Source organism: Myxine glutinosa, chromosome 6, assembly GCF_964187855.1.
Source record: "Myxine glutinosa chromosome 6, kmMyxGlut1.1, whole genome shotgun sequence".
Taxonomy (NCBI): domain Eukaryota; kingdom Metazoa; phylum Chordata; class Myxini; order Myxiniformes; family Myxinidae; genus Myxine; species Myxine glutinosa.
The window spans coordinates 147,449,667-147,470,137 of record NC_136266.1 but is presented as its reverse complement, the minus strand read 5'-3'; the positions used below and the strand labels follow the sequence as shown (position 1 = coordinate 147,470,137).

The 20,471-nt window shown below is 41.9% G+C and overlaps 2 protein-coding genes across 9 annotated transcripts in view; both read left to right on the top strand.

The window, feature by feature from the left end:
- LOC137429473 (uncharacterized) overlaps positions 1 to 20,471 on the top strand; it is a 483,513-nt gene that overhangs the window by 359,362 nt on the left and 103,680 nt on the right. The gene's annotated exons all lie outside the window — the stretch shown is intronic.
- LOC137428870 (uncharacterized) overlaps positions 1 to 20,471 on the top strand; it is a 119,765-nt gene that overhangs the window by 57,331 nt on the left and 41,963 nt on the right. For 2 of the 8 annotated variants that reach the window (XM_078780699.1, XM_078780700.1), the window contains exon 2: positions 17,011 to 17,125. The exons of 2 other annotated variants lie outside the window; for them this stretch is intronic. In XM_078780699.1, coding sequence (XP_078636825.1) covers positions 17,011 to 17,125 — 115 coding nt within the window. Of the gene's footprint in view, positions 1 to 17,010; positions 17,187 to 20,471 lie in introns of all 8 variants that reach the window. 4 more of the 8 variants (XM_078780702.1, XM_078780701.1, XM_078780704.1 and 1 more) reach the window with 3 other exon arrangements.

Genomic DNA, 20,471 nt, shown 5'->3' with positions numbered 1-20,471 from the left:
TTTAGAATATACCCTTTCGAACTTTAGAATTTACCCTTTAGAACCTTAAAATTTACCCTTTAGAACTTTAGAATTTACCCTTTATAATACTTTAGAATTTACCCTTTAGAACCTTAGAATTTACCCTTTATAATACTTTAGAATTTACCCTTTAGAACCTTAGAATTTACCCTTTATAATACTTTAGAATTTACCCTCTATAATACTTTAGAATTTACCCTTTATAATACTTAAGCATTTACCCTTTAAAACCCTTTAGAATGTACCTTTAATAAACCTTTAGAATTCACCCTTTGTTAAACGTTAAATTTACCTTTTAGAAACATTTACAATTTACCCTTTAAAACTCTTTATAACCCTTTATTATTCACCCATTATAATTTACCCTTTATAACCACTTCTCTCAAGCAACACTTTTATTGTGGAGGTTATGCAGGTTTGCTATTATTTCTGACAATTTTGTCTTAAAATTGTGACGATTTTCTGTGGTCGTTGATAGCATGATAGGGCAGCAGAAAGCGTTACATATTCCACTGTTTCGACGTGGGAATGCCCATTTGCTTTTATGAGTGGGAAGAGGATGAGTGTAAAGATGGGACAGCATTGATAGGGGAGGTTGAGGCTTTGGGGTTGGGGTTGGGGAGTAAAGATGGGACATCATTGGAAGGGGAGGTAGAGGCTTTGGGGTTGGGGTTGGGGAGTAAAGATGGGACAGAGTTGAGAGGAGAACGCTGTGGCTTTCTTGTTTCGTTGTCAGAATTGCATGTGTAAGGTTATTCACAGTAAAAGTGTGTGTGTGTGTGTGTGTGTGTGTGTGTGTGTGTGTGTGTGTGTGTGTGTGTGTGTGTGTGTGTGTGTGTGTGTGTGTGTGTGTGTGTGTGTGTGTGTGTGTGTGTGTGTGTGTGTGTGTGTGTGTGTGACTGTAGTCTGTGTGTAGACTACACTGTGTGGCGCAATCACCCTATGGGTAATGTGATCGTATAATACAAAATACAATAATCGGAAGTTAATCTCTAGCATACTACATTATTCTGCTTTCTCTGTATTTAGGTTTTTCAAGCTCATTACGGTGAAAATAAGGAAATGGTTTATTTATTTATTTATTTATTTTATACAGAATCGAGGCTTGTGTAAGAGCTAACATTTATCACACAAGCAAATCAAACAGACAAACAAAGTATATAAAATGGGGAGCGGTAGACAAGATGGGGAGAGAAGGGGAAGCACACAAACAACATTTGAGAGCAGGGACATCGGGAGATGTGTGGGAGGGAGAGGGCTTGGGGTGAGGAGGCGTGGGAAGGGGGGGGGGGGTGGGAGAAGTATAAAACACAAGGACACCAAGGACTTCCAGGAAAGAAGTTGGTATTTCAAAAAAGTGGATTTGGGGTGAAATTAGCGGGGGTAGAAAAGATCAAGGTTTTGGATGGGGGAAGATAAGAGATGGTGGTGAACAGCTGTTTTAAAGACCTGGAAGGAGGAGTGGGATTGAAGAGAGTGAGGGAGTTTGTTCCAGAGGCGGGAGAAAAGAGGCATGAAGGTGAGCAGAGAGTCTTGATTTTGGCAGTTTAACGATAAGAGGGTTGCAGGCAGATCTTGTGCGACCTGTAGGAATATTTGGGGATCAGAGCCCAGAGAGAGCTGGGGGAGCAAGGCCGGAGAGGAGTCGGTACAAGATGGAAAGACCACCAACCTGCCTGCGGTGAGTAAGTGAAAGGCCATCGGAGATAGCTTCATCGCGGGAGATTGCGTGATTTTGAACGCTTTGGTTTCAACAGCGTGAAGACAAGCTAGGTGTGGGGCAGGAGCACCAGCCCAGAGGGGAGAGCAGTATTCCATTGATCTGCGGATGAAAGCCTTGTATGTGGTGAGGAGCTCAGGTGTGCCAAGGAAGGACTTCTCACGACGGAGGATGCCCAGTCGGCGACTGGCTTTGGAGGCCAGATTTGAAATGTGGTTTTCCCAGGAAAGATCATGGCAGATATTGAGACCCAAAAGCTTGAGTGACAGAACTTCTTGGAGAGGATTATTCAGAAAGGGGATGAGAGGGTTGTCCAGTCGGTCTTTTCGGAGAGACATCGTAAGAGTGTGAGATTTGTCAGGATTGAAAGACATGTTCCACTTGTTTGCCCAGTCTGTGATTTTGTCCATGTCTGCAGAGAGTGAGGAGCTGCAGACTGCTGATCTGAGGGATGAGGAATGGAGCGGCAGAGAGTGGAGTCATCAGCAAAGAGATAGAGAGGATTTTCAAGAGAGTCAGAGAGATCATTGATGAAGACCAGAAAAAGCACAGGGCGCAGAACACTGCCTTGGGGAACTCCAGCCTGAACAGGAAGAGGAGATGAGAGAAACCCATTCAGGGCCACACGTTGACTACGACTAGAGATATAGTCCGCAAGCCATGCGTGGAGATTTCCATGGATACCAAAGGAGGAGAGTTTGGTGAGCAGAGCGGGGTGCCAGACCGTATCGAAGGCACGTGATATGTCAAGGGAGACAGCTCTAATTTCCTGTTTTGCATTGAGGATCTCCATCCATTGTTGAGATAGCAGAAGCAGCATGTCCAGAGTAGAGTGACCTGGTCTGAAACCAAATTGATGATCAGAGATCAAGCCATTGGAGAAGAGGAAAGCTTTCATATCCGAAGCAATGATTGATTCCATGACTTTGCTGATAATTGGGAGAAGGCTGAATGGTCTGTAGTTGCTAGGATCTGTTTTTTGCACATTTTTTGGTGTAAAGCGGTGATGTTGGCTGATTTCCAAGCAGATGGCAGATGACCTTGAGCAAAAGAGAGGGTGAAGAGAACAGAGAGAGGGAGTGAAAGAGCGGAAGAACAGGATTTTAGGACCCGTGGGCTGATGCCGTCAGGTCCAGTTGCAGAATCAGATTCGAGGGTTGACAGAAACTTTTCCACCTTGTCAGGAGGAAAGGACACAGAGTCCAGGAGCAGCTGGGTACGACTGCGTACGGTGGGTACAGAGAGGGATGGGTTTGGGACACAAGATTTTGGGGCAAACCCCAGAGTTGAGGCATTCAGCTTTTTCACATGCGGAGTCAGCTGTGTAGCCATTTGAGGTAAGGGAGGGGATGGAGGGGGAACAAACACCAGGAACAGATTTGACCAGACGCCACCAGGATTTGACCAGACGCTACCAGGATTTGGAAGAGAGAGACAGATATGTGAGTTCGCTTTTGAGAACGGAGAGATATTGTTTCCTGGCTCTCCTGAGGGTGGACACACACTTGTTTCAGGCTTTGTGAAAGGAAATGAGATTTCCTTCCGTTGGATTTGCTTTCCAGAAGACGAAGGCAAGTTGTTTCTGGGCAACAGCCTCACCACAATGGATGGGAGGAAATTTTAAGGTTTCCTTTGAATTTGTTACGCAATTGGCTCACACTTTATTACAACAATCCCCAAAAGTGATTTCTGACTTGCAGAAGCTGTAAATCCCAAAAAGGACATGAAACTTCATAACAACTAGAGTTCATAGAACACAATACCCTGACATATGTTCAAGTGTACACAGGAGGGCCTTGCCGTTCGTGGGGTTTACATTCTTTAAAATGCCTGTGAATCACAAATCCACAAACTTAGTGGATAATGGGGAAAATGGGGTTTGGGACTTGAACTTTAACGTTTGTCCAACCTGTATCCTTAATTAACATGTTTGTGTATTGTTTTTGCATTATTTCTTTTCATTTATAAAAGGGTTATTAATAACATAAAATAAAGTTTATTTTCCTGTATTGAGAACATAAAATAAAGTTTATTTTCCTGTATTGAGAACATAAAATAAAGTTCATTTTTCTGCATTGAGAACATAAAATAAGGTTTATTTTCCTGTATTAATAACATAAAATAAAGTTTATTTTCCTGTATTGAGAACATAAAATAAGGTTTATTTTCCTGTATTGAGAACATAAAACAAGGTTTATTTTCCTGTATGAAGAACATAAAATAAAGTTCATTTTCCTGCATTGAGAACATAAAATAAAGTTTATTTTCCTGTATTAATAACATAAAATAAAGTTTATTTTCCTGTATTGAGAACATAAAAATAAAGTTCATTTTCCTGTATTAAGAACATAAAATAAAGTTCATTTTCCTGTATAAAGAACATAAAATAAAGTTCATTTTCCTGTATAAAGAACATAAAATAAAGTTCATTTTCCTGTATAAAGAACATAAAATAAAGTTCATTTTCCTGTATAAAGAACATAAAATAAAGTTCATTTTCCTGTATTGAGAACATAAAATAAGGTTCATTTTCCTGTATTGAGAACATAAAATAAAGTTCATTTTCCTGTATGAAGAACATAAAATAAAGTTCATTTTCCTGTATGAAGAACATAAAATAAAGTTCATTTTCCTGTATTGAGAACATAAAATAAAGTTCATTTTCCTGTATGAAGAACATAAAATAAAGTTCATTTTCCTGTATGAAGAACATAAAATAAAGTTCATTTTCCTGTATTGAGAACATAAAATAAAGTTCATTTTCCTGTATTAAGAATATAAAATAAAGTTCATTTTCCTGTATTAAGAACATAAAATAAAGTTCATTTTCCTGTATTGAGAACATAAAATAAAGTTCATTTTCCTGTATTAAGAACATAAAATAAAGTTCATTTTCCTGTATTGAGAACATAAAATAAAGTTCATTTTCCTGTATTAAGAATATAAAATAAAGTTCATTTTCCTGTATTGAGAACATAAAATAAAGTTCATTTTCCTGTATGAAGAACATAAAATAAAGTTCATTTTCCTGTATGAAGAACATAAAATAAAGTTCATTTTCCTGTATTGAGAACATATAATAAAGTTCATTTTCCTGTATTAAGAACATAAAATAAAGTTCATTTTCCTGTATTGAGAACATAAAATAAAGTTCATTTTCCTGTATTAAGAATATAAAATAAAGTTCATTTTCCTGTATTGAGAACATAAAATAAAGTTCATTTTCCTGTATGAAGAACATAAAATAAAGTTCATTTTCCTGTATTAAGAATATAAAATAAAGTTCATTTTCCTGTATTGAGAACATAAAATAAAGTTCATTTTCCTGTATTAAGAATATAAAATAAAGCTCATTTTCCTGTATTGAGAACATAAAATAAAGTTCATTTTCCTGTATTAAGAATATAAAATAAAGTTCATTTTCCTGTATTAAGAACATAAAATAAAGTTCATTTTCCTGTATTGACAACATAAAATAAAGTTCATTTCCTGTATTAAGAACATAAAATAAAGTTTATTTTCTTGAGTTATTAAGATCATGAAACTCACCTATAACAATAAAGATGATAAACTTCATCCAATAATGTGATGGCGATGTGGATGATGGCGACGATAATGACGAGTTCAGGGTGATGGTGATGGTGATGATGATGTTGACTGTTTGAGGGGGTTATTGTGCTCACAGCCCAGATTAATAAGGTGAATAAATGTGGAAAATAAAATTGTGAATTTTCATCCGATTCACTTGAAATTTGAAGAGGCTTTGCATATCAGGCCACTGAAGTAAACATTTAAACCACCAATTATTTTTGAGGTCAAAAGGTCAACGTAGCGCTAATTTCGAAAACTGAGAGATAGGCCCAAAAACTATATACAGACTTGGCATTTAATATGGAATATATTTTTTTTCTTGACTTGGGTTTTCTTTCTGAACTCAGTATATCAATCTGGTGAATTTCTTTTACACTTTGGTGATATATTTGTTAAAAGAACCATGTCACTGATTGTCTGTCGCAGCAAGAAGTCAACAACAGGATTATATCACAGGTGGCATGGCAAAATGTACGGACAGGTGCATTTGATGATTGGCTTCACAGTCGGGTATACAAAGGTTGTTGCGTTCTGTATTAGTGGAAAACAACTGCTGCACGTCTACAAAAGTTATTGCCGCTTCCTCTGGAGATGGCCCGTCAACTCGACAATGCTGTTTGTCATGGAGTGGTGGCTTTACGAAATTACGGCATGAAACAGCATGCTATTGCTCGGCAGTATGGCATCACTCAAGGTCAGGTGTCAAAGATCCTGAAACGAAATGCTCAGAGGGGTGTCCCTACTCCAATACCGAGGCCAGGACGTCCCCGCAGAACCACAAGGAGGGATGATCGCCAGCTGCACCGGTTAGTCCGCAATGGCCGTACCAAGTCAGCTAATCGGCTTAGGGCTGAGTGGCAGCAACTGACAAATGTGCCTGTATCCAGAAGGCTAGTCAACCAACGACTGGTTCAAGCAGGCTATCCTGCCAGGCATCCCCTGAGAAAGCCATGCCTGACCAGACAACACCGCCAGCGCTGATTGCAGTGGGCCAGAGAGCACCGTCAATGGCAGCCAGGACACTCAAATCACGTGATCTTCAGTGACGAGTCTAGATTTCTGGTCTATCATCAAGATGGCCGCATCCGAGTGTGCAGACAAGTGCATGAAGCCTACAACAAAGATTGTATAGTGCCAAGAGTCCAAGCTGGAGGTGGTGGGGTGACCGTTTGGGCTGCTTTTCATGCAGGGGGCAAAACTGACCTGGTTGTTCTGAATGGAAACCTGAACCAGTTCAAGTACAGGGTCATTCTGGAAGAAACATTGCTTCCATTAATTTGCTCGTGCAGCCTTTCGAGGAAACTTTGTCTTCCAAGATGACAATGCACGGCCTCATCGTGCTCGCATGATCCAACACTTTCTTGCTGACCATGGTGTAGAGCATATGGAGTGGCCTACCATGTCCCCGGATATGAATCCGATAGAGAACTTGTGGGCAGAATTAACGCGTCAAATCGACCACTTAGACCACCAGCCGACCTCTGTGCGTGAATTGCAGCAGGCTATTGTCACTGCATGGCAAGCGATTCCTGTCCAAACCTTGGCAAATCTCGTGAACAGCATGCCACAACGTGTACGTGCTCTCCTGAATGCTCGTGGGGGTTACACGAAGTAATGAACTGTAATTTTACTGTCCGTAATCCCAGTCGTAATTTAACTTTTGTTTTTGTTTAAAAAAAATTTGGCTAATGTGCAAAATAAAGAGATACTTCTGGAAAACGTACAGAAGTTTAACACAGTACTGTCCATGAATTGAGTTCGATATCAGTTTACATCACTTTCAAGGATCAATTTATTTGTTTCGAAATGTCAAATGTGGTTTTTGTTTCTTTTAAAGGTCACATTAACAAAATCTAGAATAATTTCAACATAATTCCAATGAACTTTTGGTTCTAAGTCATCTTGAAAAGTAAGTTCTCCCCCACAAAAAAATATTCCATATTAAATGCCAAGTCTGTATAAGGGGCAGTCAATAAGTAACCTTAAAATATTTTTCACACCTTGTTTATTGCATGTACATGTGCAACAACTGTGTTATTTTTTCAACATAATCTCCATTACGTTAAATACATTTTTTCCAGCGTGTTACTCAGGTCTGGATTCCACTAGAAAAAAATATTTTGGCTGCTTGTGTAGCCATTCATGCTCTGCCTCTTGGACCTCTTCGACAGATCAGAAAGTGGTTCCACCAAGGGCCTCTTTAAGTGGCCCAACGATGTGGTAATCCGAAGGGGCGAGGTCTGGTGAGTAGAGTGGATGAGGAAGACACTCAAAATGCAGGACCTCGATTGTTGCAGCTGCAGCGCGGGCAGTATGGGGCCGAGCATTGTCACGCTGCAGCAAAACACCGGGTAGTTGGTCGTCCACGACGTTTTGATCTGATTGCTGGTTTCAGATGATTTTTTAAGGAGGTTGCAGTATGATGCACTGGTGACTGTGGTCCCTCTGGGCATGTAACGCTCTACAAGTGGGCCTCGGCTATCCCAGAAGAGCGTCGGCATCACTTTTCCAGTGGACGGCTGTGTGTGGAATTTTGGGGGCTTCGGTGAAGTTGAATGGCGCCACTCTTTGTTTGCCCTCTTCATTTCTGGCTGAAAGTAGTGGACCCAGCTTTCATCCCCAGTCACGATGCGTTGTAAGAATGTGTGTCGCCTTCTGTTTCATAACATCGCAGAAGTTCTTCACATGCGTCCACTCGCCATTCTTTCAGTTTGGTTGCGAGTTGTCTGGGCACCCACCTTGCAGACACTTTGCGGAACCCCACCACGTTGTGAATGATATGGTGTGCTGAACCATGGCTAATGTTCAATTCGGAGACCACGTCATCCAGCGTAATGTGACGGTTTTCCGTTAGCACGCGCTCAACTCCTGCAACCATTTCTGGTGTGTCGGCTGTGTGAGGCCGTCCGAGCAAGCAGCGTCTGCCACACTGGACACTCCACTTTAAAACTTCCTGTCCCAGTCGTACACCTGCTGCAGCGATAAACATGCACTGGATTTCACCTGGATTCACACCCTCACTTCCCAATAAACGGATGACAGAACGTTGCTCCTCCCTGGTGCATGCTTCTAAGGGAGTCGCCATCTTGGAACTGCTCAACTGACATCATATGCTCAATGTTGCCAGTTATAAAACAGGCAAAACATGACTCGTATCCATAGATATAACATATGTCGTCTACAACTACATACATTACATTCTCGAATTTATGTCGCCATTTTAAGGTTACTTATTGACTGGCCCTCATATATCATGATATTTCAAAACGTTGGGGACGAGTTATGACAAAACTAGGTGGAAATCGGATGGTTAGGTGACAAGAACATTTCAGTGGGATACAAAACGTACACTGTTTAACCTGGCGGGAGTATGTGCTCTACCGAGTCCCATGCTACTTTGTTCTGTTTTGCCAAGTGTTGCTCGCTCTATGAGTGATTTTTTTTACCCCGCGTGCGTGAAGTGAAAAGCGCGGTTAAGCAATCGGTTACATACTGTACGTATGTACATATGTACGTTTATACGTATGTTTCTGCATTTTGTTAAGACCGTACATCGAAAACCGTTCAACGGAGGAAATTGAAACTTTACCACGTGTTACATGACCATTTAATATCGCGCATATTACTTGGATGACGCCCACCCTTAAGAACTTACAAAGTTAATTTAAAAAAACTTAATGCCCAGATAAAAAAAACAGAAGAGTTGGCTTGCATCAAGTCAAGATTAAGCAGGGGTAAGTATTCTAAGAATACCATCTAGTATTAATTAATCGATTAGATTAATGAACAGGATTAAAAGATTAAATTGATATATGTGGGATAATTCGCTCAGATAGCCCAGATGGCAGAGCACTGTTACTGTTTCCAGAGGACATGGTTTCGATTCCTGGTCTGGGCATGTAATTTTCCCACATATATAAATTTCATAATGGATTAAATGAACAGAACGTTTATCGAGGTATGCCAACGCCATGGGAAGTAAAAAAAACATAGGGGCAATACCCCTGGCACTCACCTGATAGAATAAACAGGATACTGCACCGACTAAAGGTATTTTAAACCAATTCAATGGTTGCTAGAAGACAAGGTAGCATGTAGAATCATACTAACATAATCATAAGACTTTAAACAAACACACAAAAACATACCTATTTTGGGGGGCAAACCCCTGCCTACCCCAAACCCATATACCTCCTAAGACCCCAATTTTTATAATGCCTTGAACAAACATTTGTACATCATGGGTGATTAAGGTTGTGGTGAAGTTTCATCGAAATCGTGTATGTAGTTTCTGAGAAGAAAGCAAATACCTATTTTGGGGGGGCAATCACCCCGTATACTCCCAAAGGGGCAGATTTTTTCAAATGTCGTGAACAAACTTTGGTACATCATGGGTGGTGAAGGTTGTGGTCAAGTTTCATCGAAATTGCGTGTGTAGTTTCTGAGAAGAAAGCAAATACCTATTTTGGGGGGCAACTCCCCCCCCCCCCCGTACACCTCCAAAGGGGAAGATTTTTTAAATGCCGTGAACGAACGTTGGTACATCACGGGTGGTGAATGTTGTGGTGAAGTTTCATAAAAATTGTGTGTGTAGTTTCAGAGAACAAAGCAAATACCTATTTTGTGGGGTCAAACCTGGACCCAGGTAGACCTGGTTGACCCCCGGTAGACCCCCTTATACCCAGATATATATTTTTAATGCCCTGAACAAACTTTAGTCACAACACAACAAATAACATTTGTGCCAAGTTTGGTCACAATCCCTTCAGCGGTTTCGGAGAAGAAGTTGCAAGTGTTTACAGAGGGACGGACGGACGGACAGACGGACGAACTTCGTTCCAGGTGAGCTAACAAACTGAGGTTTCAGTCGATAACCCTTCATTTGACCAAAATAAATAAATAAAGGCATCAACATAAGCCTTTCGACACGAGGCATCGACATGAGCAAGACAAATTCTTCATTCTCTTTGTTGTACACCGCACCTTTCCTATGCCATCTCCAGGCACTGCAAAACGTCATTGCCAGGCACCGAAGGGGGCTCGGCATTGACGGACGCTGAAAGGGAGTACCCAGTTTTCACTCTGGTTGTTTTCTTTCTTGCTTTCTTGTTGTACACCGCTTCTTTTCTATGCCATCTCCAGCCATTGCAAAACGTCATTGCCGGGCACCGAAGGGGGCTCGGCAGTGACGCACGCTGAAAGGGAGTACTAAGTTTACACTCTGTTTGTTTGTTGTACACCGCACCTTTCCTATGCCATCTCCAGGCATTGCAAATCGTCATTGCCGGGCACCGAAGGGGGCTCGGCAGTGACGCACGCTGAAAGGGAGTACTCAGTTTACACTCTGGTTGTTTTCTTTCTTGTTTTCTTTCTTGTTTTCTTGTTTGTTTGTCCGGGCGATATCTCAGCCATCCTTTGAGCTAGGAAGCTGAAATTTCGGCACAGTAGTGAGCAAGTCCTTTGTCAAAAACATAATTTTTTGTTTTTTGATTAATCAATTAATTGAGGAGTTATTTAATTATTAGCGATTAATTAAGTACTTATTGAATTAATTAAATTTACTTTCTCTTCTGACCATTAACTCAGGCACCTTTTGAGTTAGGAAGCTGATATTTGGACGTGCCAATGACTAGGTGATTTGGCTGCAAAGGCTATTTTTGATTTATTAATTAATCAATTAATCGATTAATTATTTAATTATTCAATTAATTACTAAAAAAAAAAAAATTCAGTCACAGATTCTGATGAAATGGTGGTGGTTTATGTGTGTTGTGACCGAGTTGACTAATAATTTAATTTTTTAATGATTATTATTTATTTATTTTCATTATTAATCATTTATTTATTTTCTTCGTCATTTGGCCAATATCTCAGGCACCTTTTGAGCTGAGAAGCTAATATTTGGACATGACAGTGACCAAGTGATGTGGCTATCAAGGATATTTATGATTTATTGATTAATCATTTAATCGATTAATTATTTATTGATTAATCAATTAATTATTAAATTTTTTATTAATGACTTATTTAATTAAATTTCTAAAAGATTCATCTTCGGATGAAGCACTCGTGGTTAAGTTATGCTATTAGCCAATTGATTAAGAAAATATTTTGTGATAATCTTTTATTGATTTTAATTATACAATTAATCAATCAATTATTGTACACCTCTCCCTCCCAATGCAGTCTCATTGAGCTGCGCTGTGGTACTGAAGGAGGCCGGAGACGCCCCGGCAATGCGGCGCTGTAGGATATTTAATTATTTGGCATGGGGGCGGTATACTTTGAATGTATCTGCACTTGTGTGTTCTATGACCGAATTGATTAATAATTTAATTTTTCAATGATTATTATTTATTTATTTTCATTATTAATCATTTATTTATTTATTTATTTTCTTTCTCATCTGGGCAATATCACAGGCACCTTTTGAGCTAGGAAGCTAATATTTGGATGTGACAGTGACCAAGTGATGTGGCTACAAAGGATATTTTTGATTGATGGATTAGTCAATTAATCACTCAATCGATTCATTATTTATTGATTAATCAATTAAATTTTTTTTTTTTGTTAATGCCATATTTAATTAAATTTCTAAAAGATACATCTTCGGATGAAGCACTAGCGGTTTAGTTATGCTATTAGCCAATTGATTAAGAAGATATTTTATGATAATTGTACACGATCCTTTCCTATGCCATCTCCAGGCATTGCAAAACGTCATTGCCGGGCACTGAAGGGGGCTCGGCAGTGATGTGCGCTGAAAGTGAGTATTCAGTTTTCACTCTGGTTGTTTTCTTGTTTTCTTTCTTGTTTTCTTGTTTTCTTTCTTGTTTTCTTGTTTGTTTGTCCGGGCGATATCTCAGCCATCCTTTGAGCTAGGAAGCTGAAATTTCGGCACAGTAGTGAACAAGTCCTTTTTCAAAAACATTATTTTTTGTTTTTCGATTAATCAATTAATTGAGGAGTTATTTAATTTTCGCGATTAATTAAGTACTTATTTAATTAATCAAATTTCCTTTCTCTTCTGACCATTAACTCAGGCACCTTTTGAGTTAGGAAGCTGATATTTGGACATGCCAATGACCAGGTGATTTGGCTGTAAAGGCTATTTTTGATTTATTAATTAATCAATTAATCAATTAATCGATTAATTATTTAATTATTCGATTAATTACTAAAAAAAAAAAAAAAACATTTACAGATTCGGATGAAATGGTGGTGGTTTATGTGTTCTGTGACCGAATTGATTGATAATTAAATTTTTTAATGATTATTATTTTTTTATTTTCATTATTAATCATTTATTTATTTTCTTCGTCATTTGGCCAATATCTCAGGCACCTTTTGAGCTGGGAAGCTAATATTTGGACATGACAGTGACCAAGTGATGTGGCTATCAACGATATTTATGATTTATTGATTAATCATTTAATCGATTAATTATTTATTGATTTACCTATTAATTATTTAATTTTTTATTAATGACTTATTTAATTAAATTTCTAAAAGATACATCTTCGGATGAAGCACGAGTGGTTTAGTTATGGTATTAGGCAATTGATTAACAAAATATTTTGTGATAATCTTTTATTGATTTTAATTATACAATTAATCAATCAATTATTGTACACCTCTCCCTCCCAATGCAGCCTCTATGAGGTGCACTGCGGTATTGCCGGGCGCCGGAGGTGCCCTGGCAATGCCGCGCTGTAGGATATTTATTTATTTGGCATGGGGGCGGTGTACTTTGAATGTATCTGTACTTGTTTATATTAATTTTGGTCTGGATGTTGTTTCATCGATATGTTTGATTAATCTACAATGCTGTCTTTCTCATTCAGGACCCTCCGGAAGTTCCCTTGCATATTGTTGTTTTTCTACATATGTAACAAGTAGATATAGAGTACTCAACGAAGAAACAGTAAATTGTTTTCAATTCACTTTTGAGGGAAAAGCTCATAACAAGGTGTGTACTTTGAAGGGAAAGGAAGTGGGAGTAAACGAGGGACAAATCAAATGTGAAGAAGGAGGTGGAACATGTACGAGGTAGGAGTTCGACATGGATGGGATCGACAGGGGGTGGAACATGGATGGGATCGATAGGGGGTGGAACATGGATGGAATCGATAGGGGGGTGGAACATGGATGAGATAGATAGGGGGGTGGAACATGGATGAGATAGCTAGGGGGTGGAACATGGATGAGATAGATAGGGGGGTGGAACATGGATGAGGTAGATCGGGAGTGGAACATGGATGAGGTAGATCGGGAGTGGAACATGGATGAGATAGATAGGGGGTGGAACATCGATGAGGTAGATCGGGAGTGGAACATGAATGAGATAGCTAGGGGGTGGAACATGGATGAGATAGATAGGGGGGTGGAACATGGATGAGGTAGATAGAGGGGTGGAACATGGATGAGGTAGATAGGGGGGTGGAACATGGATGAGGTAGATAGGGGGGTGGAACATGGATGAGGTAGATAGGGGGGTGGAACATGGATGAGGTAGATAGGGGGGTGGAACATGGATGAGGTAGATAGGGGGGTGGAACATGGATGAGGTAGATAGGGGGGTGGAACATGGATGAGGTAGATAGGGGGTGGAACATGGATGAGATAGATAGGGGGTGGAACATGGATGAGGTAGATAGGGGGGTGGAACATGGATGAGGTAGATAGGGGGGTGGAACATGGATGAGGTAGATAGGGGGTGGAACATGGATGAGATAGATAGGGGGGTGGAACATGGATGAGGTAGATAGGGTGGGGTGGGGGGGGGGGGTGGAACATGCATGAGGTAGATAGGGGGGTGGAACATGGATGGGATCGACAGGGGGTGGAACATGGATGGGATCGATAGGGGGTGGAACATGGATGGAATCGATAGGGGGGTGGAACATGGATGAGATAGATAGGGGGGTGGAACATGGATGGGATCGATAGGGGGTGGAACATGGATGAGATAGATAGGGGGTGGAACATGGATGAGATAGATAGGGGGGTGGAACATGGATGAGATAGATAGGGGGGTGGAACATGGATGAGATAGATTGGGGGTGGAACATGGATGAGATAGATAGGGGGTGGAACATGGATGAGATAGATAGGGGGTGGAACATGGATGAGATAGATAGGGGGGTGGAACATGGATGAGATAGATTGGGGGTGGAACATGGATGAGATAGATAGGGGGGTGGAACATGGATGAGATAGATAGGGGGGTGGAACATGGACGAGATAGATAGGGGGGTGGAACAAGGATGAGGTAGATAGGGGGGTGGAACATGGATGGGATCGATAGGGGGTGGAACATGGATGGAATCGATAGGGGGGTGGAACATGGATGAGATAGATAGGGGGGTGGAACATGGATGAGATAGATAGGGGGGTGGAACATGGATGAGATAGATAGGGGGGTGGAACATGGATGAGGTAGATAGGGGGGTGGAACATGGATGAGGTAGATAGGGGGGTGGAAAATGAATGAGATAGATAGGGGGTGGAACATGGATGAGATAGATAGGGGGTGGAACATGGATGAGATAGATAGGGGGTGGAACATGGATGAGGTAGATAGGGGGGTGGAACATGGATGAGATAGATCGGGAGTGGAACATGGATGAGATAGATAGGGGGGTGGAACATGGATGAGGTAGATCGGGAGTGGAACATGGATGAGATAGATAGGGGGGTGGAACATGGATGAGATAGATAGGGGGGTGGAACATGGATGAGGTAGATAGGGGGGTGGAACATGGATGAGGTAGATAGGGGGGTGGAACATGGATGAGGTAGATAGGGGGGTGGAACATGGATGAGGTAGATAGGGGGGTGGAACATGGATGAGGTAGATAGGGGGGTGGAACATGGATGAGGTAGATAGGGGGTGGAACATGGATGAGGTAGATAGGGGGGTGGAACATGGATGAGGTAGATAGGGGGGTGGAACATGGATGAGATAGATAGGGGGGTGGAACATGGATGAGGTAGATCGGGAGTGGAACATGGATGAGGTAGATCGGGAGTGGAACATGGATGAGGTAGATCGGGAGTGGAACATGGATGAGATAGATAGGGGGTGGAACATGGATGAGGTAGATCGGGAGTGGAACATGGATGAGGTAGATCGGGAGTGGAACATGGATGAGATAGATAGGGGGTGGAACATGGATGAGGTAGATCGGGGAGTGGAACATGGATGAGATAGCTTGGGGGTGGAACATGGATGAGATAGATAGGGGGGTGGAACATGGATGAGGTAGATCGGGAGTGGAACATGGATGAGGTAGATCGGGAGTGGAACATGAATGAGATAGCTAGGGGGTGGAACATGGATGAGATAGATAGGGGGGTGGAACATGGATGAGGTAGATAGAGGGGTGGAACATGGATGAGGTAGATAGGGGGGTGGAACATGGATGAGGTAGATAGGGGGTGGAACATGGATGAGATAGATAGGGGGGTGGAACATGGATGAGGTGGATAGGGGGGGGGCGGTGGAACATGGATGAGGTAGATAGGGGGGTGGAACATGGATGAGGTAGATAGGGGGTGGAACATGGATGAGATAGATAGGGGGGTGGAACATGGATGAGGTAGATAGGGGGGGGTGGAACATGGATGAGGTAGATAGGGGGGTGGAACATGGATGAGGTAGATAGGGGGGTGGAACATGGATGAGGTAGATAGGGGGGTGGAACATGGATGAGGTAGGTATGGGGTGGAACATGGATGAGGTAGGTATGGGGTGGAACATGGATGAGGTCGATAGGGGGGTGGAACATGGATGAGGTAGGAATGGAACATGGATGACGTAGGAATGGAACATGGATGAGGTCGATAGGGGGGTGGAACATGGATGAGGTCGATAGGGGGGTGGAACATGGATGAGGTCGATAGGGGGGTGGAACATGGATGAGGTAGGAATGGAACATGGATGACGTAGGAATGGAACATGGATGAGGTAGGTAGAAGGTGGAACATGGATGAGGTAGGAATGGAACATGGAAGACGTAGGAATGGAACATGGATGAGGTAGGTAGAAGGTGGAACATGGATGAGGTAGGAATGGAACATGGAAGACGTAGGAATGGAACATGGATGAGGTAGGTAGAAGGTGGAACATGGATGAGGTAGGTAGAAGGTGGAACATGGATGAGGTAGGTAGAAGGTGGAACATGGATGAGGTAGGATGATTTTGCCATTGTCAGGAAAACAAAATTGTTCTTAGGATCCATGTATTTATTACGTATGTGCCGGGCCATAAAATGAGAAATAAACACAGAAATCTGGAGATAAAGTATGTTGGTGGAGTCTACAGCCTCCTCTTCCCTCCTCATCCTCTTTTTCCCTTCTTTATAAACTTACACTTCATCCTCTCTCTTTCAATCCTCTCGCAAGCGCAACAAACCCTCCAAGTCATCCCCATTTTTTCGTTGTTATATTAACATCCACCATGCACTCCACTAATCCACCTTCTTTATCGCTTAATCACCAATTCCTTCACGACCGCTTATGGTTTCCTTCGCCCTCATTGCAGGAACTAATTTTATTTCGAATACCTCAACCTCTTCCCACCTGTAAGCTTCCATTCTTGCTTCCTTCGCGCCCTCGCAGCTGTTTGGGGAAATGACGCTCGGAAAGTGCTGAGCGGCCGCTTTTTCTCGCTTTAGAGGTACGCACGGAGCAGCGAGCGAGGCACGAGGTACGCACGGAAGAGCGAGCGAGGCACGAGGTACGCACGGAGGAGCGAGAGAGGTACGAGGTACGCACGGAGGAGCGAGCGAGGTGCGCACGGAGGAGCGAGCGAGGTACGCACGGAGGAGCGAGGTACACACGGAGGAGCGAGGTACGCACGGAGGAGCGCGCGCAGCACTTTATGTCATGCACGACGTTCGGACACGGGACACTGGACACTACTGCCCGCTGCAGGACACGCCATTAGGGCCGCTCAAAGCGTCCTCCCCAAGATCGATGAGCCCAGAACGCTCTTTTATTACCTGTAACACCGAAGGTGGATGGAGGTTGATTTCACCCCTATCTTCATGTTTGTTTGTTTGTGAACACGATATCTCAAAAAGTTGTGGACGCATTCGGACAAAACGCGGTGGATGAATTGGGTAGGTGACAAGGAAAAATTGATTCAATTTTGGTGAATACCGCGATACCGATCTTCATATGGGGATTATTTAACTTTTAAGTGATTCTTCAACATTGAGTGATAGGACCAAAAACGATATATAGCACGATATCTCAAAAAGTTATTGACGGAATCGGACGAAACTTGGTGGATGAATTGGGTAGGTGACAAGGAAAAATTGATTCAATTTTGGTGAAGATCCGGTTACGTGTCCTGATATGAGAATTATTTAATTTGAAGTGATTCTTCAACATTGGTGATACGACCAACAACGATATATATAACATGATATTTGAAAAAGTTGTGGACGGATTCGGACGAGACTTGGTGGATGAATTGGGTAGGTGACAAGGAAGAATTGATTCCATTTTGGTGAAGATCTGGATATGGATCTTCATATGAGGGTTATTTAATTTTCAAGTGATTCTTCACCATTTGAGTGAAAGTACCAAAAACGATATATAACATGATATTTCAAAAAGTTGTGGATGACTCATGGCGAAACTTGGTGGATGAGTTTGGTAGGTGACAAGAACAAGGTAATTATATTTTGGTTCAGGTCCATATCCAGATCAGGACTATCAATGGGATACAAAACGTAAACTGTTCAGCCTGGTGGGTATGCGCTCCACTGAGTCCCCTTCTCGTGTTTAAGGGCAATGGATAATGCAATGTTTCCTTTTGCTGCAAAATTCGTCACTAATGGTCAGTATTCCACCAGGAAAAGGCGTAACGCAATGGCCATTGTACAAGAAACATTTCACAGCTTCGTCTGTTCTTGTTCCACGTCATCAGGAATCCCGAGTGATGTCAAGAGTGGTTCTTTGGTTGGAAAAGTCGTTGTTGTTGCTCCACCACCATCTGGGGGTCATCAAAATGCTCATGAGTAGTCGTGAAGGTTTCCATAGTTTGAGAACTTGCATGGACATGTTGATTTGGTACTCGAACACAGTGCTCCCCAAAGGGGCCAAAGAAACAAGGCAGCCATTTGGTCAGGGTATCGACACATGATGCCGCCATACGTCATTTTAAAAGGTACTACAGGATCGTTAACACCTACACGGGAATGTTTGCTCATGGAACAGCGACATGAACATCTCCTCCAAATGATGGCTCACTCACGGATGCAAATACCACCACACCTGCGAGTACCTGGGAGTTTATTGTCTGGTCGGGAATCAAACCCATTCGAGGCAGCCAAAAGGCAAGTGGATTCACTACATATAAACTATCACATGAGCCTGATGGAAAAGTTCATTCAATTCAATCCTTTTAGTTAGAGTTTTAGTGCCTTGAGGAGGTGTTCAAATTATCTTGTTTTTTTGAATACATTGTCGAGGCTCATGGAAGAGGTAGTACTAGTAGGCCTACACTGAATGTATCAGGACACAACAGGACAAAAGGAACAGTAGAGAGAGAGGGAAACACCAACAGCAGAGCTGAAGGCCAAGATAGAGGGAGAGTTGGGGACGGAGCACGGAAAGAGCAGAGGGTGCAGACCAGAAAGGAGGTGGTAGAAGACAGAGACCACCGACCTGTCTGCAATAATGAAGTGATAGGTCCATAGACTCAGCTTCAACCCGAGAGATTCCAAAGATCTTGTAGGCCTCGGTTTCCACTGTGGCAAGCTGAGCAAGATGAGAGGTAGGAGCAACAGCCCATAGTGGAGAGCAGGCAAGCTGGGGAGGAAGGCCTTGTGAGTAGACAGGAGTACAGGTTTGCCAAGGAAGTACATTGTACGATGGAGGATGCCCAGACGGTAGCTGGCTTTGGAGGCCAACTCTTGATTTAATTGGAGAAATCCCAAGAAACGTTTTTCGGAAACTGGCGACCTTCACTCTCATGGTCATTACAGGAGATTTCATCAGCATCTCAAGTTTTGATTCCGTTGTTTTTATTTTTCCAAGCCCCAATTTTACCTTGCTCAATGGTTAAATGAAAGTGAATGCTATGTGGTGGATTTTATAGTGGTTATTTAAACCAACACGAAAATAACTTGATCCTCGAAGTCTAAAACCTCAATACCATAACAAAAAAAAAACTGAGAATTCCAATTAAATCTGACAGTTGTCAGGGGATTGCATGCACATATCCCAAACTAGAACGGCACTCTGCAGAGAGCATACCTCCGCCAGGTGAACAGTTTACGTTTTGTATCCTAGAGTAGACCAGAAAATCACAATACAGAATCACATTTAATCAAAATCCACAACTTTTTGAGATATCCTGCTATGTATCGTTTTTGGTCCCATCTACCAATGGTGAAGAATCACTTAAAAAATTCTACTAGCCAGATCCGGATCTTCACCAAAATCGAATCATTTCGTCCTTGTCACATACAGTCACGTGAAAAAGTAAGTACACCCCATGTAAAGTTTTGACTTTTTCAACATATTTCAACATACTGCTATTTGATCTTCATTTCAACAATATTGATAGATAAAGGTGATATAATATAACAAATATCATGAAACATTTACATTTTGTAGTCCATTGTATAATTTAAATAAACATAAATGCAAATTTCGCATGTGGAAAAAGTAAGTACACCCTTGGCTCTAATCGGTGGTATTGCCCCCTTTGGCAGAAACAACCTCAAGTAGGCGTTTCTTATAATTGTCTACCAGTCTCTGATATCGACTGGGAGAAATTTTTGCCCACTCCTCCATGCAGAATTCTTTCAGCTGTGCGATGTTTGAGGGGTTTCTTGCATGCACAGCTCGTTTCAAATCCCCCCACAACATCTCCATGGGATTTAGATCCGGGCTTTGACTTGGCCATTCCATAACCCTCCATTTCTTTCTTTTCAGCCATTCCTTGGTGGATTCACTGGTATGTTTAGGGTCATTGTCATGTTGCAAGGTCCACCTTCGGTTGAGCTTCCACTTTCCGACAGATGGCCTCACATTATCCTCAAGCGCCCTCTGGTACAATGAAGAATTCATAGTGGATTATATGATGGTGAGCTGCCCAGGCCCTGATGCAGCAAAGCTG